Source organism: Pan troglodytes, chromosome 3 (genome assembly GCF_028858775.2).
Source record: "Pan troglodytes isolate AG18354 chromosome 3, NHGRI_mPanTro3-v2.0_pri, whole genome shotgun sequence".
Classification (NCBI taxonomy): Eukaryota; Metazoa; Chordata; class Mammalia; order Primates; family Hominidae; genus Pan; species Pan troglodytes.
In genome coordinates this window covers 120,056,913-120,082,263 of record NC_072401.2, presented here as the reverse complement: position 1 = coordinate 120,082,263, position 25,351 = coordinate 120,056,913, and the positions used below count along the sequence as shown (strand labels likewise).

The window sequence follows — 25,351 nt, the reverse complement described above, 5'->3', positions numbered from 1 at the left end:
TTTCTATTAATTATGCCCGAGATTGTTTTATAACTGCTGAGTCTCAATGCTAATTATACTGAGCTTGCCCAACTAAAACCCTAAAGTCCTATTTTTTTCTGAACTACTATCTAGTTGGTACTACCTTAAAATATAATTATTTAAATTAAATGTGGATTTTGCATGTACTGTTCTAGCTAGGGCTTTCAGGTAGATAAGTTCCATTGGAAGGATAACTAGAGGGAAAAAATGGTTAGAATTTATAGAAAAGTCTTTATTTGAACAGCTGTCATAGAAACAAGGAGTAGACAGTCAAGTTTTTACTAAAGGCAGAACTTAAATCAATAAGAAATTATAAGGAGGAAGATTTTACCTAAATTTTTAAACAATTTTTTCCTTTTGGCCAGGCACCATGGCTCATGCCTATAATCCCAGCAATTTAGGAGGCTGAAACAGGTGGATTACTTGAGTCCAGGAGTTTGAGACCAGCCTGGGCAACATGGTGAAACCCTGTGTCTACTAAAAATACAAAAATTAGCTGGGCCTGGTGGCATGCACCTGTAGTCCCAGCTACTGGGGAGGCTGAAATGGGAAGCTCATTCGAGCCCAGGAAGTTGAGGTGCAGTGAGCCATAGTCACTCTACTGCACTCCGGCCTGGGCAACCAGAGTGAGATCCTGCCTCTAACAAACAAACAAATTTCTTCGTTTAATGATGACCAACAATTAATTCTTTAGATTTCATTGCATCTCGTGATCAGAACTAATTTTTTAAAGGCTAGTGGTTTATTTATCAGTGTTGTTGTAAAAAGAAGTCCTCTATCTAGAAGCAGGTTATATCAAAAGATATCTCTTTCAAATTCTAAGATTTTATGAGCCCATTAATGCTTTCCATAATTTTCACTCATTGGCATTCTTCAGTCAATCTTATTTTGCACCTAGACTTGAGCCTGTCAATTGGCTTAACCCGTCATTCATCTCTGCGCCTTTAGGGAAATTTCCCTTTACTATATAAGTCTGTGTGTTCATTGTATTTAGCTCTATTGTGGGATTGGAGGGGGGGAGTTGCTGAATGAAAATGGGATTTGTAAACAAAATAATTTTTCGTTCATGTCTCATCTCAACTCCTAGAATTAATGATCTAAAGAGCTTCTAAATGTTGGTATCTCTTATTTCTTCCCATGATGGTGAGATGGCAAAACCTTCCCTATGATCTTTCATGCGTAGTTTTCCTTTGACTCTTACACAGAGACTTCATGCAAACTATAGAGACTATAGAGTTTTTAATGCTATCATGGGAACATGCCAAGAAACTTTTATGCATGCACAAAGAAAATAAAACAACAAAAGAAAGAACGAAAGGATCAGGCATCAGAGATGAACATTCTGGTATTTCCACTCCAGCTGCTTAAAAGGTGACTAGATTGAATAGAAAAACAAATGGTGAATCGGGGAAAGCAAAGATTGAATTAATCTCAGACGTACATCTGGAGTTTATAAGAGAGGAGCAGAGAAATTCCTTGTGACTGATCCATATTAATAGATAACCAAGGCAGTTCATGCAGTTATAATGCAGGCAATTCCCAATTATCCCTGATAATTGACCTAGGCATAGCATAAAATGATTTGATATCTCAACTCAAAGATGCATTAGCTTCAACATTTCATCCTCATACCAATTAGATTTTCTTAAACCAAAAATTTTTTATCTTTGCTTCATCCGAGGACTAAAGGACAGACAATAAATAGGAAAATCCAGGATAGATCTCTTAGATACTTATTAAAGATCTTTTATGTGCAAGAAATCATCAGATAAAAGAAATATAAAGTATGTTTCCTGTCTGTAAGAGACTCGCCATTTTCTATGGGGAAAAGTACATACACTTGTGAAAAGTCAAAATAAATTAACACTATATCATTAAGCACCGAGTGCGCAGGCATTGACAGCACAAGGCATTGACAATTTTAGAAAATAAAGTACTCATGTTTTGTTGGGAGAGGAGTCATGAAAACAACTGGACTTTAAAGGATGATTCTCAAAAAAAATAAAAAAGAAAAGTAGTTGGGTACATAAATAAGAAACAAGAATTTGTTCTGGTGCTGTGTTCTTTTTAACCTAGCTCAGAATGAACTATTGGATTGGACTGCACACTCACACACACACACACAAACACACACTCATCCACCCACATGCTAAAGTTTTAAACAATATAGCTTTTCTATGAAATGTGAAGGTAGTTGGTGAAAATTCTCCGAAGCCACTAGTCCCTAAAAGCACTCTTCTCTTTGTTTGGAAATCAGCACACTGATTTTCCCTGGCTATCCTAACAATTAGCAGAAATTTGCAATACTTAAATGCACCATATTTCTCATAAACACACACACACACATAATTAAACAAGTAACTTCTAAACATTTGGGCTCATAAAGATTAAGGGAATTTTGAAAGCTGTAAAAATGGAAATTCCCGGTGCAACGCACCTCCTTCAGATATGAGTATAGGCATGTTATGCAAGGTCAAAAGCAAATTAAGAGAGAGGGAAAAACAATCACAGCACAGAAAGGAAAAACAAAGTTGACTGATCTCATTCTCCCTTCATTCTCCACTGACATCTTTTTTACATAATATCTCCTGTCACAAGGAGGCTACAAGTCAGGGTTTAGGAGAGGAGAAGCATCATGTCAAACTCTGCACCTGGAACAATCTTTAAGAGAAAACAACAGTGAGAAATAGCCACATGTGTTGCTGCAAAGACAGAAATCTAAGATTGAACACAACAACCCAGAAGGGACTGGTGAACCGTCAATACTTTAGCTAGATGAATGATTTGGAGGTCATAGTAAAACAGACGTTGGAAATGGAAAACAAAAAATAATGGGGAAGGGGGTGGAATTATGTTCAGGGGGTGGAATTATGGGGGTGGAATTATTATTATCTGTTTTCAACAAATGGAAGAGATCAGGAACACATTGTGAATGATCAGTAAATGCCACTGTACAACTGCGGTGTCATCTCATTTGTAATTATTTTAGTTTATAGATAACCTTTGGTATGTGGATACCAACTTCTGTCAAGAGTCAGAGATATGGACTCAGGCTGGGCCCTGGAAATTACACAGATATAAGTGTAATGGCAATGCTCCCAGGACACTAATAATTGCAAGTTTGCTGGCTCAAGAGCTCCGGCAGCAGATGCAGCATCTCCCTCTGCTCCTCCATGCACAGGAATAAGTTCACTGACATCCTCTGCTCCAGCCTTCCCAAGCGTGAGCAGGGCCCACAATTTATTCTGCGTCTGCCACTATCAAAGCTGTCTATGTATGAGAAAAAAGAGTGGGAAAACACCCTTCCACAGTGCTGTGTCCCACATTAGCACCTGGACTCTGGCACAATTAGTGTCCTGAGTTTAATGGAAAACAGTTCCTAAGTTCCCACGTACTCTCTCTCCACTGGAGTGTCCCTGGGCAAGTCCAGGGAACAGGCATCTTCATATCTCACACATGCTCTCCCCTCTCCCACACCCCCAAACATATCAACTCCTGTAGGTCAATACCCCCAGGGACATCTTTTTAGCCTAGGCTTACTCAGGACCAGCCCTATTACCAAGACAAAACTCAATTAAGAGCCACGTAAATGGAATAGATGTCTACCTGTATGTCAGTTCTCATCCCCTGTATGTTTCACAACCCTGAAAGGAGCTTTATCCTCTATACTAGGCATCCCTCAGTGTGAATTTGCAATCACAGGTATTTTTTGTTAATGTCACAAGGATGTTCGAGGGTACATATGAGCCATGTGTCCATATTTCATTGCAGAGTCACTCCCATGAATCTGGACTCCAGGTCAGGCTGCTGGGCATGTTGAGGGGTACATGTGCAGTGCCAGATAATTGAACAATGGATCAGAAGATGGCCATTCCTCTATGCCTTTATGTTACGGGGGCCCAATCTTTTAAAAAACAAATTATTTAGTTCCTTTTTCTAACAACCAGATAGGTCAGGAACCTTTAAGCAATATTAAAACTAAATTCTGTAAACTATATTTAAAACAAAATAAAGGTTTTTATAATACTTTTGTGAATTAGAACAAAAAATTAATTACAAGATCCAAATTTCAACGGCCTTCTCTTGAAACGGACCCTATAACCTTAGTAGGACAGTGGTATGACGGCATTTATAACTCCTGTTCTATAAGGCTTTATCATGTGCACAACCTATTTTCACGTATCTCCCAAAAGAGAGATACCAGAATTTAATTATTTTTTAGGATAGATTTTTTTATTTGATTTATCCTGTCTTGATAATTCCATGAAAAGCTGCAAACCCAGACTTCCTAAGCTTTAATACCTTCCTGCCCGTTGCTTTTAGAACATTGATCATACTTACGAATGTTTTTTATCCTGAAACGATCTGGAAATCTAATCGAAATAAAATGTGAGAATTTTCTTCTATCAAAAATTTTTTCAAGTCATTTTTTAAAGTACCAAATCACTATTAATATTTTAAAATGTTTAGAAATGGAAGTATGTTACCTAGATTATTTGACATTGACATATACTTATTTTATCAGCCAAAAGAAATCTGCATTGGCCAATATAATGAGTAACAAGTACATGATAAGAAAAGTTCTCTTTATGTGTAAAACAGCCTTCAAATTAATTCACATATTCTTAATTTTTACAAAAATATAAAATAAAAGAAAGGAAATAATTTTAAGAAAGCCATCATTTATCATATTCTCATACTAAGCAACTCCACATTTAGGAATTTATTCTAGAGGGATGATCAGAAAAGTGCGTAAATATCTTTTACATATACAAAAGTATTCATCTCAACACTATCTGTAATGGTTAAAAATTAGAAATAACCTACATGTTCAATAGGGAATTAGTTAAGTCAATAATGGTCAATCTATATAATGTATAATACTACACAGCCATTAAAAATTATGATGTAAATCAGTATTCATGGACATGGAAAGACGTCCATGATGTGTCGTTTAATAAGAAAGCTCATTAAGTACCATTCCTTTTCATGGAATGGAAGGTAAGAGTGATTGTGAGTTGCTGTGTGTACAGAGGGGTCTGAAAACTTTCTCCCCAAAGTGTTAATAATGTGGTATTTCTGGCTGGTATAGTTTTTACTTTATTTTTATCCTTTTCTGTAATGTTTGAATTACTTTTATAATGACAATGTGTCATTTTTATATTTCAAAAATTAAAGCCATTTTCAATTCTAGTTATTTTAGGGGTTTACAGTATAGACTGCAAAGAAGTCATTTGTAGGACACAGCCATGATTTGATTGAAACAGTGCATTTTAAGATGTGGCACTATACTAATCAAGTCCAAGTATACCAATGACTCCTTTTTCTCTTTGACATATTTACCCAAATGAGCGGTTGAAGGAATAGATGAACAATGTCAAACATACCCTCTCTTCTCCCATTTCCATCAAATTTGAATGCTTCATAGAAGTAGACAGCTAAGTCAGAGTATTGTAGCAGTTTTAATAATGGAAATGAATGGTTTTAACTCTACAAGATGGTCTGTATCAGTTGTTTCTTTGGGATTTCTAGTGGGGGAAGGGAAACAAAACATAAAAGCTATAAATCATATTGGATCCAAAGTTTGAGTAAAGAAGTTAGATTTATAAAAACATCAATTGTGTTTAAATCCATGCACTGTTAATGACGTTTTTTAAAAAACATATTGATTACATTTTCGTATGGTGGGGAACTGCTTCGTTATTTTAAAAAGTTATAAGGAAAAGAAAATAATTAAGCATTTATTTTTCAAAAGGGCCAGGCTCAGTGTCTCACACCTGTAATCCAGCACTTCAGAAGGCTGAGGTGGGAGAATAGCTTGAAACTAGGATTTCAAGACCAGCCTTGGCAACAAAGTGAGACCCTGTCTCTACAAAAAATAGAAAAAAAAAAATAAGCTGGGTGTGGTGGCACACACCTGTGGTCCTAGCTACTTAGGAGGCTGAGGTGGGAGGAACACTTGGAGTTGGAGGCTGTAGTGAGCTATGATGGTGCCACTACAGTCCAGCTTGGGCAAACTGTTTCCTAAGAAAAATAAAAATAATAAAATAATTAAAAAGGAGCTGCATTGGAAAAGGCTGAATTCAATAGTAATTTGCTAAAATACCATTTTAGGCATAAAAAAAGATCTAGTAAGGTACACACTAAATTGGTAGCATTTTGAGAGCTTTTCTCTTTTTTAAACAAAGATACAAATTATAATTTGGAGAAATTCAAATAAAATCCCCAAACAATACTGTATAAATAATTATCCTTTCCAGAAAACACTTCCTTATTTTTCAAATTCACTGAGACAATATGACCACTCATGGGCATTTTCTTTCTCTCATTATTGTCTTGATTTAAAATAGCTCTAACCAAAAAGAACCTTAAAATCATCAACTCTAAATTTTTTGTTTTATAAATAGAGCAACTGAGAGCCAGGTAGTGTCAGTGATATAGTTAAGGTAATGGAGGTAAGAGAAATTAGACTCATACCTCGAATTCAGGTCTCCTGATTCTCAGTTCAATCAACAGTCTTTCCACTGAAGCTCTTGGATTTGCATCTTGTTACTACATACTATTACATTAAAAATCTGAACACACACATGTACAACATATATATATATATCACTCTTCTAATTACTCTTTATATAAGTTGCTTATTTTTTTAAAAAAAAGCAAAACCTCAGCAAAATCAGGCTTTTCAATAGTTGCCACTCTTGAACTAACAATAAAAGATGTACAGTCATTCATTCATTTATTCAACAACCTTTCAACAGGTATATCAGCCTGCCTTAAGTATCTAGTTATACATGTTATGTGGCATATGTTAATCATTCATCTTGAAAGCATTATTTTGGAATATGCCAAGAACTATGAAAAGATGTGGTTCCTACTTTCAAAGAGCAGGGTGACAATATAAGTGCAAAAAAATGCAAATCATTTAACTAGAAATACCAGTGAGGAACAAGCCCCTATATCATAACATTACCTATATCAAAACAATAATATCTAAGTATCAAATAGGAAAGTATTCCAATGACTGCAGTCTCCCTTGCCACCGTGGCTCCAGGACACTGAGCCCATGTGAGAATTCGAGACTCGGGTGACAAATGAGGATGACACATTCAGGAGAACATGAGAGCAGCCTCACTAGACAAAACAAGCTTGTCTGATAAGGAAGTTGTGTGGCTGGCCGGGGAAAGGGAGGAGGATAATTACAATGAAAGGAAGTAAAGGATCTTACAAACCTGAAAAGGGATTTTTCTATGAGACATGTGCTGGACTGTTGAAACGCACTCCTGGAAAATCACACAATGTCTATAAGGGTGAAATAACTTTCCATACTATGTTGTTACAGTTCCATGAAAATCAATTAAGACAGATTTATGCCGGACTTCCTGTGTTCTCTCTCTCTCTCTCACAGACACACACACACACACACACACACACACACACACACATCAGGTATCACTTCTGTTTCTTCTGCAGGTAAGGCAATATTAGGTTCGATGTCTCAATTTGCTTAGGAAGCTACAGGGAGAAGAGACTTCAAAAATCTAGATAAAGAAAGAATGGCAATTAAGAGAATGGGAGCAGTGAATAGAGAGAAGAAGGAATTTTCCAGCTCAAATAAGAAAGAGAAACAGAGAGTCAGGGTAATTGGATATCCTGAAGAACATAATGGAATAAATAACATGATGGGATCCTTAATTGAATTTGTGTCTACTCTCAGTCCTGTGTCCGCAGCTGAAGGGACCCACAGTAACCTAGTCAACATGGAGCTATCTGGTCATTGTAGCATGGGGGTAGGATGGAGTAATGAACTTCCTCTCCCTGACCACAGCTCTGCACTGAGATAAAATTGTTCTGATCAACATTTCCCCATCTGGCAGGCCGGCAGCCAAAATACTGGAGACCTGAAAATGGATCACTGCATTTTGACTCCCTATAGCAACCGATAAATGTAATATAATATTTACACAAGTCAATCTAATAGCAGTCATGCTGAGCACCATCCAATGGAAACTGCTATGTTTTTCATGAAAGAAAAAAATAAAGGTAACTTCTATGGTATTATCCGACTCTCACAGATTTTGTTTTTCATTTTAGCTTGATCTTGACTGATGAAAATAACTCACCACTGTTTGAAAAGCTAAAAACTCCAAGGAGTTGAATGTATTATCATTTACTTAGAAAAAGCAGCCTTATATAGTAATAAGGTCTTGTAATTTAGAAGACAAGCATGTGGGGGTGGAGGTGGGGGAGGGAACAAAATCCTCATTAGCCTTTGCCAAAGGCCCTGGCACAGAATTTTCCTGACTATTCAGAGATCAGTGTCCTATATTTACTTACCAAGGACAATTTATTTTCTTTTATATTTTCAAAGTGCTTGAAATGATTTCTTCTCTTCGTGATGATTTCCATATGCTGTTTCCAATTAAAGGGCAATAGGTTATTCAGCAAATGTGAGGCAGCATTCTAAAACTATTAAATGCCACTTCACAAGGTGGGACTCCAAGGACTACAGAAGCCCTTCCAATGACATCCGGGTCTCAAAAATCACTGAATAGAAGACAGCAGATATGCCTTAATTTCATAAAAGTTAGTTAGATAAAATTAGAATAACCGCAAACATGCTAATAATAATTTTTAAACTCTTGAATGTTTTCTAAGTACTAAGTGATTTGAATGTATAATTTCTAACCTGAAAACACTCCTTGGAAATGAGCGTTATGACTATCCCCATGTTACAAATGAGGAAACTGAGGCACAAAGACTAATATATTGAAAGAAAGTCCATTTGCTCTAAATAGAGCTCAACAGAATTATACGCAATTAATTACAGCTTGAGGTATTTCCTTTTAAAAATCTGTACCATTGGCGGGGCACGGTGGCTCATGCCTGTAATCCTAGCACTTTGGGAGGCTGAGGTGGGCGGATCATGAGGTCAGGAGATCAAGACCATCTTGGCCAACATGGTGAAACCCCTTGTTGAAACTACTGAAAATACAAAAATTAGCTGGGCATGGTGGCATGTGCCTGTAAATCCCAGCGACTCGGGAGGCTGAGGCAGGAGAATCGCTTGAACCAGGGAGTCAGAGGTTGCAGTGAGCCGAGATCACGCCACTGCACTCCAGCCTGGTGACAGAGTGAGATTCCGTCTAAAAAAAAAAAAATTGTACCATTTTTAAGTGGGACAATCATTTGATTTTATTTGGCCAAATAAAATACATAATTTTAGGATCCCTTCTCTTAAACTGATTAAACTGCATAACAAAGTAATCTTGATTAGTAACTGATACTGCAAACATTTTCTGAAATGTCATATTTATCAAAAATGAAAACTTGCACTGGGTAAAAGCGTCATCGCAAGTTGTTCCATCTGGCTTTTGTGCTCTTAATTTTATTTGTATATCTGGAGTTCAGTGAATTGGACTACTGCTTTTCTTAATTTTTGAATAAATAAAACTTGTTTAGAAGACAGTTACTTCCTCCTTCAACTAGAATAACAATACTAACGACAAACCCCTTTACTGCATGATTACTGTGTGCCAGCTACACAAAAAGAGAAAGAGGCTTTCTCATGAGCTCATTCTCTTTCAGCATTTTACAATATATTATGTTTTACTGTGCCTGATTAAGTGAATTTCCATATAATTATCTAATTTCAAGGAAATCATCTTAATACACAGTCTTTAAAAAGCCTTCTAAGTTATATTATTAACTGACTCTTTGGGTCTCAGATTTCTCACCTATAAAACTAAGTAATATTCCAATATTTTTTTATCTACAAAGGCAGCAATTTCGTTACATAGTACCTTATTCTACAGATGAGGAAACTAAAGCTCTGAAAAATGTCTTTAAAGTTACACAGTAAGTCTTAACCAGCACTGAAATATTTTTATCCTTTCCATGGGTTAGTTTCCAAACAATATCCAAATAGGATTATCTATTTTTTTAAGGAGAACTGAAATTAAGACACATTAGAAAATACAGCAAAACTCTTCTTTGCTGTAGGTATGGTGTCAAGGTTAAACATGGTAATAATAATTTTTAAACTCTTGAATGTTTTCTAAGTACTAAGTGATCTAGTACAGATCTAAACAGGATCTAGGTATTAAAATTCTCCTCGACACTCCTTAAATTCCTCTTCTCTCACGGGGAGAATACATTTCAGAGGAAGAGAAAAGATTACTTTAATATTATTTTTATCAGAATTGTTACATAAGAGGTTGTAGTGATTATTCACTTAAACAAGTGCTTGACATGGTTTGGCTGTGTCCCCACCCAAATCTCATCTTGAATTGTAGCTCCCATAATTCCCACGTTATGGGAGGGACCCAGTGGGAGAAAATTAAATCATGGGGGCGGTTTCCCCCATACTATTCTCCTGGTAGTGAATAAGTAAGTCTCACCAGATCTGATGGTTTTATAAGGGGAAACCCCTTTTGCTTGGCTCTCATTCTCTCTTGTCTGCTGCCATTTTCCTTCCACCATGATTGTGAGGCCTTTCCAGCCACGTGGAACTGTGAGTTCATTAAACCTCTTTTTCTTTATAAATTACTTAGTCTCAGGTATGTCTTTATCGGCAGTGTGAAAATGGACGAATACAGATGCTCTAGAGACTGGTCAGCAGGCTGCTACATCATGAGAAGCCGAAATGGATGAAGAGGAAATTCGAAGACCACATTGCAAAGTTGTTCTTAAAGGACCTGTGCATTAATCATTTAATGATGGGAAAATAACCACATGGCCAGAGTTCCCAGGAGAGAGAGTTTTTCATTTTTATCACTGTGAAAGACTGGACTTCTCATAATAATTTGTCATGGAAATATGTGCCAGCTACATTGGCACATTTACTGTTCCTTGACCATACCAAGCACACTTCTGTCTCAGGGCTCCTGTACCTTTAGAACCCTGTGCCTGGAAGGCTCTTCCCCCAACTATCTAACAAGCCCACTGGATTCTTATCTACATTTATTTTCATCTACAAAATGAAAAGGAAATGAGCACTAACTAACACTGAATCTACTTTACTATGTGGATTTACAGTGGTATCCTGGTCCAGTCTGGTCTGTGGGCCAGACAGACAGTTATGTACTTCCCACAGTGCTTTGGTGACCTCACCAAAAAGGGGACCCACCTCCCAGCAGGGTGGAGGATTTCTCATCAATTCATTCTCTTTCAGTATTTTGCAATATATTATGTTTTACTGTGCCTGATTAAGTGAATTTCCATATAATTATCTAGTTTCAAGGAAATTGACTCTCACAAAATGATTCCTATTAAAATACGTCTGAAAGGAAGTTAATAATTAAAGATAACACATTTCAAGCACAACAGAAAAACAAGAATACAGCAGAGCTGACTCTTCGCCTGTGCTCCTATGGATACTTTTCATCATATTGTGAGATTAATACCATTACTGCTTAATCCTATGTGACAGGTAGAGAAAATATTCAAAATTATCAAGAAGATAATTTGGAATATGAGTTATTTGGAATATGTGACAGAGGAACTTTGCCTTATTGTGTCTTATGATGTTAGTTTAGTTAGTGTTACTGTGAAGCAATTGGGATTAGGAAGCTATTTAAAAACTAACATCTGAGCAGCAAAAACTTCTGGATTTGTTTTTTCAACAAGGGTTGAAGTCAGGCAATACTCAATTTAAAACTTAACAGAATTTAAGCCAAGCATAATGTTTAGAAAGATCATCATGGGTACAAATTAAAAGTGGCTAAAATAATACAATATGGCAACAAACCAAAATGTATTTTTTTGCAAGTACTGTTGAAGATGCAAAGAAAAATATATCAGAAAATTAGTATAAATAATACTAAAACAAACTACATATTGGAGGAAGTTTCCTGTATGGTTGGATAAAAAAATATATGTTACTGGAATATCTCGGCTTATGGCATTTTCAAAATTATATTTCAATACTGAAATAAAAAATTACTTCTCTGGGGATCCAAGAAAGAAAGATACTGGAGATAAGTTCTCAAAAGTATATGAAGTCTTTAATTCAAGAAAATTAATATTTTGTAGAAAAACTGTGTACATTGATAATCATTGATAAAGTACTTGGCTTTAGCAGGAACTGACAAATATCTATAAGATAGATAGATAGATAGATAGATAGATAGATAGACAGACATATGTGTATATATATATATATAGAGAGAGAGAGAGAGAGAGAGAGAGATTCTAGGGTAAGATTACAAAGGTGCCTTAAATCAAATTCATTCAGTGCATTACTTGTAGGCAAGTTCATGCAGCAAAATAATAGAAGTGCAAAAATGCTACAGGAGGTCATGATTAATTTTATAGAAACTCACATTTAAACCATACTGGAATCTTTAAAATGTAGCAATGATATAGGGAGTGACTAGGAAAAGTTTTTATATCATACAGACATTTGTACCACTGAGGTTCCAATGGTATCTCTTGCAAATCCTTAAAATACTTGTGGAACCTAAGGATATTTCAGTTTTATTTAACAGATAAATGGATGTTCCAAATTTGTTGACGTTTTCTGTGATGACGAGTGGCTTTTAGTTGCTGGTCACCTGACATATATTTTAGGATACTAAGCATGATATATTCCCTAACACGAATTGCTTTGAAAGCAAATTTTCAAAAAGAAATGAAAGAGAATTCTTGAAAATATTTCTATAGTCAAGTGATTTGGGGCTGGAAATTATTTAAATTTATTATTCTTTAAAACATCATAATAGCACATTTAACTAGGAAGAAGAATTTCTAACCCAATTTCATATTTTTCAAATAAAAAGTACAGCAGGCCGGGTGCGGTGGCTCACGCCTGTAATCCCAGCACTTTGGGAGGCTGAGGTAGGTGGATCCCCTAAAGTCAGGAGTTCCAGACCAGCCTGGCCAACATGGTGAAACCTCATCTCTACTAAAACTACAAAAATTAGCTGGGGATGGTGGCAGGTGCCTGTAATCCCAGCTACTCAGGAGGCTGAGGCAGGAGAATCGCTTGAACCTGGGAGGCAGAGGTTGCAGTGGGCCAAGATGGCACCATTGCACTCCAGGTTGGGTGACAAGAGCGAGGCTGCATCTCAAAAACAAAACAAAACAAAACAAAAAAGTACAGCCAGGGTTTAATACTCAAATATACAAATGTAGCCTATTCCAATTAGTTTGTAATAACAAAGGGTAGACATCAGAGAAAATGAAAATCTACTGGTCAAATTGCAACAAAAATAGTTGCATTATTTGTTGACGAAAATGAAAAATGATTATCAGGTAACGATTCATTTCTTCAGTGTGCACCTGCATATATTAAGAGATTATCATTTCAGCTTTGACAGTCTTTAAACTCAAGAACTGAAATAAAGTTTCACTAGACCTTTGAATCATTGTACCCCATGGGGTCACATCAAGATTTTCAAAATCTGAAAAAGTCTGTCAATCACATTGTTCTCACTTAAAAAAAAAGTTCTGGTCAGTGAGAATAAAAAGACATTTTGTATTGTCAAGAAAATAAAATAAAAATAGTTTTAAAATATTGTTTATTTCACCTTTTATCTCATGCTTTAAAGTTTTCTTTTTGGGATGTTTTATACTGTATATAAAATATTAGCCCATCAGTACATGTACATATATACTATATTTTTTATATATGTACATACACCCTGTATATGGGATATGCTCAAAATTGTTTTAATTTAAGAGGCACAGTCAAACCTTTTGGCTACCACTGGTCTAATGGAGGAAACAGACTTGTGAACAAAAGCTTCAGCGTCAGGCTGCACGTGGGAGCTCAAGGTGAAAGCTGTGTGTGATCACAGCAACATGGAAGAGCAAGTGCTCCCCTTCGACTAGACAATTGAGTCAAACCTCTCAGAGAACTGACTTTAACAGAGATTTCCAGGGTAAGTAAAATTTCTCCAAGCATTTTAGGGAAGGTGCCAGGAGATGGGGTGGACAAGCATTCCAGCCAAGGACACAGCAGGGATGAAGCAACCAGGGAGGAACAGTGTTTGAGAGAACTGTGGTATTTTCAAATAGCTAAATGCACTTCTGGGAGGGTGACAGGTGATGGGGCTGGACAGTTTGTCAGCATCCAGATCACAGAGAGTTTCGTGTGCCACAGTGGGGCCGTCGGCCTGTGAACAAGCCTCACTGCAGGGTGGCAGCTAAGGGCATGGGCTTTGTCATCAAACTGGCTTCTGTCCTGGTTTTGCCATTTACTAACTATATGATCTTCAATTTTTTACTTAACTTCTCTAAGCCTCAGTTTCCTCCACTGTTAAAAAAAAATGATTGTAGGAATATTAGGAACAAAATAATTCCTAAAGTGCTTAACCCATGTCTGCACAGAAGATAAAACCAATGTTATGGTTATCTCGATGACAGTGATGGGGAGCCTTTGAAGTATTTTAAGCAGTGATATAACAGGTGATTTAGAAAAATCTCTCTGGCAGCTCTCTGTAGCATGAACTCAAGGAATGTGAAACCAGAAACAAGGAGACCAGTTACAGGGCCAATATAATTATCTAAGAGACAAAAATAAGGACCTGAGCCGAGGTGGTGGGAGCAGGAACACAGAGCAGGAAATGGAATAGGGGCTACTGAGGAGGTAGAAAATCAGTATCTAGACTGCCAGCAAAACACATTGGATTTATAACCTCTTAATAATTTCACCTCTGATATGTCTTGAACTGCATGACAAAATTCTCAAAAATGGTCAGCTGCTTGAAGGTTTTTGCTTCAAAAACAGGGTATCATGCCATAGTTTTCAAGAAGACATGGAAAATCTTGCTAAGAAAATTATCATCCTTCAGAAAGCAGAATTATAAATGTTTCTAGCCTACTTCTATTTTATTTCCTAAATTATTCATTCTGGAAATAAAAGTTTCAAATAAAATGATTTGACATTAAGTAATTGAGATTATACTTAATATCAGAACAAGAAAAGCAGGTTTGGTTTAAGGGGTCACAAAAATCTCTCCAGCATGCTCTTGTTGAGATGCTGTCTTCCCATCTTAACTGGCTGTTCAAACTACACTAGACCCAAAAGTGACATGTGTAGGAGCTTAAAACACAAGCCCTGGTTCCAGGCCCTTTAGATGTGAACCCCAGCTCTGATTATACATACCCATGTGACCTGGAGAAGTCACTTAACCTCTTTGTGCCCCTGTAATGGGGATCTTAACTAAGGGTAACCTCAGAGTTCTGTCATTATATTTAAAAGGTGATTCAAGAAGTGCCTGGCACCTAGTAAACATCATATATGAGTTTCTTAAATAAAATTTTCTCCAGAAGATACTATTAAAGGCAACAAGATATTTGGGGTTAAATGACACTCATTGGTCATGATTACAGATTTTCTAGGATAAAAATAACATGTCCTGAAAAGGTGAAATTCAAGAAGGTAAATTTTGTTAAACGGGATGAAGGAAGAAGGGTGAAGGAAGGGGGAGTATCTATAGGTAGAATCACATAAAATATTGATATGGTTTGCTCTGCGTCCCCACTGAAATCTCATCTCAAATTGCAATCCTCACATGTTGAGGGAGGGAACTGGTGGGAGGTGATTGGATCATGGGGGTGGTTTCCCCCATGCTGTTCTCATGATAGTGAGTGAGCTCTCACGAGATCTGATGGTTTGAAAGTGTTTGGCAGTCCCCCACTCTCTCTCTCTCTCCTGATGCCATGTAAGATGTGCCTTGCTTCCCCTTCACTTTCTCCCATGATTGTAAGTTTCCTGAGGCCTCCCCAGCCATGTGAAACTGTGAGTCAATTAAACCTCTTTCCTTTATAAATTACCCAGTCTCAAACAGTTCTTTGTAGCAGTGTGAAAATGAACTAATACAGACATAAATCCATAATTCTGTTCAGGAAAGGTCATCCTTCATTTTTTTTTATCAACCCAGCACCCACATTGCTCCGAAATACAAGAGGAGAAGCTAGTCATTTGTGAGTAGGATTACAAAAATCCAAAGACCAATGGTTAGGAAATAGTTATTTGTTACATAATCTAGAGACACAATTTTTCATTCACAATGTTCCAAATGGTAATTCCACCACATTTTGCTGTTCATTTATCTGAAACACACCAGAATTATATGCTAGTTAAAGGAAACTATATCCAATAATCTGCCACATGCAAAGAATTTCACAAAGACTTGAAGATACAGTTTGTTGAGACTCTGGCCATCTCTGCTTTTGAAAAACAGAAAAGAATGATAGACGATTTAGAAACACTAGGTGCCTAAAGTAATCCAAAACCATAAACATGTTCTCATTGAGGTTGTCAAATAATGAAATATCCCTCAAAACAGCAGATGTTATTTTCTTTCTGAGATGAGTCTTTTAACTTCGTGAAGGTGTTTACTCTTCAGAATTGTTTAATGAACCTGTTTCAGAAATTCTCCATTTGCTTTTATAAGAACCTCACTGCATTCAGTTTCATCACGAATCTGTTAGAAAAGACACAGTAAACTTGGAGTCCATATATTCTTCAGGTTTATTGATAAGCAGACTGGTTCCATTTTCAGTCTTTCTCCCATTGCACATTATCTTACAGATGTGTTCCTGTAATCCTTTTCCTTAGGCCCATTAAAAAAAAGAATAGTTTGTTATCAATGTTTTCAAGGATTAAGGTTAGATTTAGTGAGATTCTATTTCATACAAACCCTGTATTAAAGTCATTGCAATTTTCAACAATACTAAGTGACAGCCTGTTCTTTTTATCCAGGCTGACGCAGGGGAGTAGCATGATGCCTCTAACAGAGGGAAAGAATTATATTTAACTTTGGGCTTCTTTATATAATGCTTTTGCAATTAATTTATTTTTCAGGATCAGTTTTTTAATCTATAAACTGAGAATTATAAAACTTTATCAACTGAATTAATATTAAAAGAGATAACATATATTAAGACACACTTTGGAAATTATAAGATATACACATGTGAAGTATTTTTAGCCAAATATATAAATTAGTTTATATTCTTAAACACTAATTAACTGACAGAGAGAAGTTATTTTGGAAGCTACATTAAGAAGATTGCTATGAAAAATATGCAAAATATCCTGTTAGGTATAATGTGTATGTCACAATGACACTGCATACTGATGTCCCCATTTGGTAAGGCAAGGATCCTTGCATTTCCTGTGGATGAGTGACTATCATAAAAGGTGGCTAGATTTGAACCATCTTGCCAAGGCCCTACCCAGAAAGGCCAAACTCAACCAGAGTCTAGCAGGAGAAAGCTGGTATCTTGATGAACCAATGGGCTTGTAGGGGGTACAGAAGAGATTATCAGAAGCCTGATTTCCTGTGTTAGGGGACTGTGCACTAATGAGGCCCTCTAGCTCTCCCGGAAGAAACCATACACATGCTCCAGAATTTGGACACCAGCCACAGAGAGGACATTAATGGGTGCTCACATTAACCAAAGAAGCACAACACCCAAAGAAGAGAGAAACGCCACCTCATTCAGTTATGAATAAATATATCTATCTGCCCCTTTCCTCTTCACATCTTTCCTCCTTCCCTCAACCATGGAGGGGCTAGAGGGATATGGGTAAAGAGCAGGTACCCTCCTTTCCATGCCACATCCTGGAGCCACAAGCCTGGCCACAGTGACTAGGGAGAGAGTTTAGAGTCAGATAGTTGACTGAAGCTTTAATTAAAGTTGACTGTTTTAATAACCAAAAGCCACCAGAAAAGATGAGATCTGCCCAAAATGTTACTAACAAAGGGATTCATCTTTATCATGTTGAAAGCAGTTACTGGAAGAAATATATGTTTATAATGGAACGAGTTGACACTCCTTAAAAAAAATCATTTACATCACACAGGTTCATATCAATCACATGTTCTTTATGTAGGTTAGTCAGGAAAACTTATCACCAACTCATGTGACTTCCATTGATGATCATGTTGAAACTAATATTTCTAGGCAAAATGAATGAAAATTTGACAGGGCATAACAAGAAGTGTATATTCTTCCTCTTTCTTTTTCTTCTTTTTTTTTTAAAAAATGTGAATCAGACTTTAGTAACCTGGGATGCTTTTTGCTATTAGGTAGATGTATAGTTTCAGTTAGCCTAGAGAAGTGTTTCTTGAATATTACTGTCAGAATATAGAATTCTCAATTTAGAATAAGAACTCTGAACTTTTATTGAGTATTAAACAAAGGCAATTGTTTTTAAAGCAAATTATATTATCTCTCTCTCTCCTTCCTCCCTTTTCTCCTACTCTCCTTCCCCCTGCATCTTTCTCCAGTTTTGTTCCCCTGACGTTCCCCCAACACGTCCACCCACTCCCACTTATGAAGGCACTAGGCAGGCTAGCAAGTCCACAGATGGAGAAGACAAGCTACCAGGAAATAAACTGCTAGTCTCCCCTCTTGCCAGTTCCCCTGATCTTTACAGTAATCATTTTGGAGCTTCCCAATACCTCCTCTTCCCCACTCCCGCTGACCCAGGCAGCCCATCCATTCTGGCTTCAGAAAGGGAAAACCCTCCCACCACTATTATGACCTGCTCACAGTGCCAAAAACTCAGATAATTTTTAGCCTCTCTCTGGTCTTCCTCTTAAGTTGACTAGGAGAGAGGCAGTGGGGAAGGGCGGAAGGGACATAATGTGCCACCATCCGTCAAGCCCTATGGGGACCTATCTGGCCTCACTTTTTTTTTTAACCACTTCTTGAATTTTCATGACAATTATAGAACATCAGAGCAGTAAAGAATCTTAGATGATTGATGATGATGATTTCATGAACCAGCAAAATATATATAATATATATTCATATATATATCTTCTTTTTTAAGTTTTATTTTATTTTTAATTGATAAATAATAGTTGCATGTATTATGGGGTACAATGTGATGTAGTGATACATGTATACATTGTGGAATGATCAAATCAGGCTAATTAGCATATCCATCACCTCAAATATTTATCATTTCTTTGTGACGAGAACATTTAAACTCCTTTTTTTTTAGCTGTTTTGAAATATACAATACATTATTATCAACTATAGTACCCTGCTGTGCAGTAGAACATCAGAATTTTTTGGCCTCAACTTTCTATAGCAGTGGTTGTGAATCTTGACCACACATCAGAATTCCCTTTGGAATGTTTATAAATCCTGATGTCCAGGGTGAACCCCAGACCAATAATTAAATCAAGGTTGGGTACAAACTATGGTATTTCTTTTAAATAATCTTTCCTTTTGGGACCACTTTAACCTACTTTTATCCTCTCGGGCACCTGTTTCCACCAATAAGGAAGAAGAAAAATCAAATCTCATCATTTTTTGTAGCTTAACCATTGGCAAGCAATGTAGCCTTTCTGTGCCGCAATTTCCTCATCTCTAAAATGAGGATTTTTTCATACCTACTGTTTAGGTTTCGAGGAACATTTGAAAAGATAATACTAGCAAAGCACTTGCAACTTTTCCTGGCACACGGCAAGGGCTTGACACATGTAAGCTACATATGTGCTATGTCCAGCTAATGGCAAAGTTCATGCATAATGAATATTTTATCTCATTGTCATCTTTCAGAAACCTCCCTTAAAATACACAATTCCAAAATAAGGATTTTTTAATATCGCCTACTTAATAGATTTATCTAGAGCACACTAACTTCTATAAGCATGTCTGTGTTTAAAATTCCTAGAAAGGGCTTAAAATCAATTTAAAAATTAAGTGATTAAGCATATTTTAATAAAGATATTACCAGTTTTCATATATAGGATGGAGCATTTATTCTCAAGTATACATATTCAAACACATTAAAATCTTTTTCCCCCTTTAGAAATACCTATGTTTCTGGAATTCTTCTATTTGAAACATTTTAAAAACCTTACTGATGGCACTAAGGGATAAGAATTATATTACTGAAATGTGCTTTGTGTAAATAATACATTTTTATTCAAAATCTAAAAGAACACATATCCAATAATAGATAAGAACTATTAAATTCATTTTGGCCTTATGAAATGAAGGATTATACAATGTCACCTCAATTTTAATGAACAATTATTTGAAACTTTGAACTAAATTCAGTAGAATACATACTATAGTGGTGCATAAGATTTGAAGAAAAAATAAATTTCTAACTATATTAAAACGTACAAAGGATAAACAGGCTGAACATTTTTTTCTTAATTATTTTCAAAATGTGAGTAATTTTTCAATTGCAGGTAAGATTTTTTGTAAAACAAAAATTTCTCCCCACTCCTTTATATGAGGATTTTTCAAAGTGATTTGCCAAAAGTATGTCCTAAGACAGGGCCAGATAAGTACATGTCCCAAAAGAGAGAGTTTCGTAAAGGAGAAGTGCTCACATTCTTTTTGTAAAGCTATCTGCACACACAGTGGGGTTTTCTGTTTGGATAAATTTGTTTCTGTTTATAATCTCTTGAAAATATACTTTGCAGAGTATTATGCTATAACTCAGTGTTAGAAATGTTTGCTTCCCATCACATATATTTAGAATATAAATTAAAAGATATACAAACATTTTAAAAACAAGCTTATGTTACTGATTACTTGGGCTTTTAAAAATTTGGTTTATTTTTTAAAACAAAACAGATTTTCGTGCCATTGAGCTTAACTGTCAATGACAAGTTTTGATAATGAATATTCCTGTTATTTATCTTTAAAATTTGGGGTTTGCATATAGTTCAACCAGCTAACCAAATACTAAACATGTTTGAACATATCTCAGAAGTGACTAAATATGTCAATATAAGGATATTTATCGGGAATTATAAAGTTATTCAATTTTTTATTGTTCTTAATAACATTAGACTGTTTTTTTGCACTATTTCTGCCTGTTAGATTTTTACTCTATATAGAATTATGAAAAACCTAAATATGTAGATATTTCACAACAAGCCAAAATGTGTTATTGTCTACAGAACTGCTTTGTAGCATTCCCATTTTAAGGAGCATGGTTCAAGCACTCACTGAAATTTTCTTTTCTTTGATAATTTAAGTTTTCCTTCAACTCCCAAATTAATTTTGTGCATGTTATTCAAAACTGTGAACATTTGATTTGACAGCAACCATCTCTCTAGCCTTTCTGTCTCTTTCCTTGCATCCAGCCCTAATAAGCTATCACCAGTCCTTACAAGAAGAGAAAGTTTATGCCCAAGCAACATTCACTTTGCCTTGAACACATTGAGATACCATGAACAGAACTGAATTGACTTAATGTTTTAAATAAAATACAGTGATCCTAATGAGGCAATGGCCTTGATAGCAGAGAAAGTGATAAGCGCTTTGTTCCAAGGGATTTCTCCCACAAATAATGCTAGTATAAGAAATCAAATATAATCATTTGAACTAAAAAAAGAAAAAGACCAAGAAAAATGTGCGTTGCCACAGTAATTTAGAACTTACATCTTCTATAGATAGCTCTTTAGTCTTTTTAACATATGGACAAAAGGTAGACTGTAGACTACAGTCTGTCTCTCTCTCTCTCTCTCTCGCACACACAAACACACAAAAATTAAGGCAAACTTCCAGATACTTTTATAAGGATATTTTAAAATCTATAGCTCTAAGTATAGTATCACAAACTACAAAAGCAAAGCAAACATCTAGATGCTTTAATAATGATCTTTTGAAAACCACAAATGTATTGCTGGGTATTTTAGGAAGGATGATTTAGGGGGAGTGTAGGACTGGATTCTGACATAGCCTAACAACCTTACTGAATCCTGAAAACAGAGATGCCATTAGCAGAGAATCTCCACAGCACCCTTTCCTAGCAATCTGCTTCAGCTCTTCAGAGAATCGCCGCAAGGAGGTCCCACATTGAAATCGTCACATGGAGAACTCAGAAGAAACCCACTACCCACTCTATTCTTCAGGCCTGGCTGCCAAAGAGCCACCAGAGAACAACAGCACTCAGCCACTCTGTCCCCATATTTCAATTAGTAGGCAAGCAATTCTAAAACTGTACACTATCAGGACTGTAGAATACTTGGGCAAGACAGAGCTTCGTAGACTGCACAGTCCAATTTCTTCCTTACTTCTTTACCACCTAAGTTAAAATCTTTGTCTCTCTCTCCCTACACACACACACACACACACACACACACACAGAGAGAGAGAGAGAGAGAGAGAGAGAGAGAGAGAGAGAGAGAGAGAGAAACTGATGAGACAGGAAGGGTGAGAGATTTTCCTAAGGCCAGGCTGCAAGTTAGATCAGAGCTGGAATTAGAACCCAAATCTCATACCTAGAGCCAGCCAACTGCTATTCTAGACTCAGGACAAATCTGCTTCAGTGTCATGAATTCTACATATGCTAAATTGGGCATTCATATTTTATCTGAGGTTGCCTGCTATTGACTCCTAAAGGAACCCAACAAAACCACCTTTCTGAGCCTTTAATCACTCTGCCAGTTCCAAGCTGAAAACTCAAGGCAAGTTACTTAACATCTCTGGGCTCTTTCCTCATCTAAAATTCATGGGTTGAACTGCAGACCTCAGAGGAACTTTCCAGTAATAAAAACTCTGCTTTTCATCTACTGTTTTATGGTTCATTCTTGATGTTTGCAATTTTCACTAGGTGGCAGGATTCCACCATCACATTACGAAAGGATTTACATATGATGCCTGGAAGCAAAAAGAAGTTTCAAAGAAACTTCTTTCTTCGCAAAGGACACTAAAAAAAAAAAAAAAAAAAGTAAAAGGCACAGGGAAACAATAACTACAAAAAAAAAAAAAAAAGTAAAAGCCAGAGGGAAACAAACAATAACTACAAAGGCAATGGCCCATGTATTTCATAGAGATCTGTACCCATTTTTAATATAAGCATAAAATAGGAAATTAATCCCATGCTCTTGCATGTTCTTCAATACAATACTATAATTTGCAATTTGATGATAAGGTTAGGTAAAAGTTTGCTTAGTTTTGTGCATTTTAAGTTTTATTTTAGCTGAATGCCAATTAGAGAATACCAGATCCCCTTGGGCTAACCAGTATGCAGGCAATCTAATGGCAATAAAAACATAAAGCATTTTAAATAGTTATTAATGTGTTACAAAGTTACCTCTTAGTTACTCATAATATATTTAGATTATCTTCTAAGTTTATTTTTGAGATCTTGACCAAAAGAGTACATAAGAAGGAATACAGCACTTGGATTTTTGCATTTATTTGTCAAATCCTTAAAAGGGTATTCTTTTAAATAGATTTTATGACACTTCATCATACTTTTAAAATTATTGCCCAAAATTGGCCTTTTCATGAATGCTGCATAATAAATGTCACTACCAACACTCTATATGAGTCCCCAAAATAGCCAAGCAAAGTCGTTATGCTGAACTGAGCGTTTCTCCTCTGCCAGAGCCAAGTGAAGTGACATGAAACAATAACTCAACTGAACATTCTAAAATTGCCTGGAAGAAACGCTCCCCAGTGTCTTGCTTGTTGTCAGAAGAACATGGTTAACTAGGCCTTTTCCTCAGCTGATAAATATGGCATTCTTCCCACCCACCCCTCATCGATTGCAAGTTAATTACATAGGATGTGGCCCATTACTCTCCAAAGTTTCTTAGAAAATAACTCACTTCCTAGAAAAATCTTAATATCCGCAGCAAAATCAAATAATACTTAGACTTCTACATCAGAACCTGAAAACACCATCAACAGGTTGCTTTCATTCCTTCCTTCCTAGCACAGAGCCGTGACACTTCGTTCAGGTCCTACCTTTGCAACTTGTAAGGGCTGCTTCTGCTCCTTGCCACCTTGCAATCTGAACCCCCAGGGCGCCCCTCCAGTCATGGAAATGCAGATAAAATCCCCTGTGCCCATGTTTTCCTTTTAGTTGGGCAGCATGAAGAGCTTGACAAGACAGACGAAGCTTGGGTGCGGTAGAGGATGCGCACTCAGCTTCGGGCGCCTGCCGAGGACGCAAGACTGGGTAATGCAGAGCGTCCGCCGCTGCTGCAGCCGCTGCCCCAGCCGCCGCCCCAGCCGCCTGCTGCGAATTTGTGCGGCTAATGGGCTCATTCTCAAGGAGGCAGAGGCGCTCGCAGCATCCAGGACACAGCCCACTCTTGCGTCACTCTCCTTTGCTCGGCCCACCTTCGAGGAAAGGAAAGCAGCTTCACACACTGGAGAATGTCCTCACGTGGGGCGAGATAAGGGAAAGGAGGACGGAAGGGAGAGCCAAAGTTATCTTGCACTAACAGATTAAATCCAAGCAGTTAAAGGTATAAGTATGATTGAAAAACTTACATTTAATAATTCTGTAAATAGTAAAGGACACATGAAGGTTTAATCTCCACACCATGAATGACGTCCTAAAATAGGAGCGTTGGGAATTCAACTACTAGAGGATTAGATTCTCTCAAATAAATGTTTTGAGACTTGCCACATTTATGAATGGAATAGACAAAAAAGAGTTAAAATGAGTTAAATTACTACTTTTCTGTCTGCAGTCTGCTGAATTATTCCTATAAGAGGAAACAAAAGAAAGCACAAACTTTTTGTTAATAAACCTCCAGCTCTGAAAAGTACCTTTCTGAACCATATATTTAGAGAAAGGGGAAGAGAAGAGACAGAAAGGGAGAGAGAAAGAGAGAAAATGAATATGAATTTTTCTCCTGGAAACTACATTCTTATAATTACATCTATTGCATAGTTTTGGGTATGTTAAATTTTAACGTGTTTTGTTTTCTTTCTACCTGCTGATCTTCTTAAACCCAAACCCAACAGTTAGTCAACTGCATAAAATGTACAATGTCACCTACAGGTTTCTTATTTTTATAGTTTGTCATCCCATGTCATGAATCTGGGTGGTCCAATATAAAAGCAGATTTTGTATATTCCAAATATTTAAATGTTTTAAATCTGAATACAATCTGCCAAAAATGTACAAAAAGGACATTTTAATTTTCCCATAATACTTTTGTTTTCCATAACATTCATCCACATAAAAACATACTAAATAAGGAAGAGCCTGGGAAAGTTTGTTTGTGTTACTTGTGGTACCAAACAAAATTTCCAGACACGCTGCCTGTTTCAGCACTAAGAAGCACTATATACAGTAAGTCCTCACTTAAAACGTCACAGATAGGTTCATAGAAACTGTGACTTTAAAACCAATTTTACCATCGACTAATTGATAAAAACAAGGTTAAGTGACTACAGTCTATTTCTGGTCACAAAGACATCACCAAACTTTTAAATAAGATTAAAACACTTCTAATATTAAACATGGAAATAAATGTCAGCTACACATGCATTTAAGAAAGATTAATAAAAACAAGATAATCATGGACCCAATTTTTGGTGAATCAGTGAGTGAGGGCAGCTGTAGTGGTGGTGGATTCAATCAAGGAAT

General features: G+C 36.5%; 1 protein-coding gene across 4 annotated transcripts in view; it reads right to left on the bottom strand.

The window, feature by feature from the left end:
- Positions 1-24,035, bottom strand: part of SYNPO2 (synaptopodin 2) — a 172,141-nt gene extending 148,106 nt beyond the window's left edge. For 3 of the 4 annotated variants that reach the window (XM_001148597.5, XM_024356260.2, XM_024356262.3), the window contains exon 1: positions 23,713-24,005. In XM_001148597.5, coding sequence (XP_001148597.4) covers positions 23,713-23,817 — 105 coding nt within the window. In that variant the 5' untranslated portion in view covers positions 23,818-24,005. Of the gene's footprint in view, positions 1-23,712 lie in introns of all 4 variants that reach the window. The other variant, XM_024356261.3, reaches the window with a different exon arrangement.
- Positions 24,036-25,351: the final 1,316 nt, after the last annotated feature.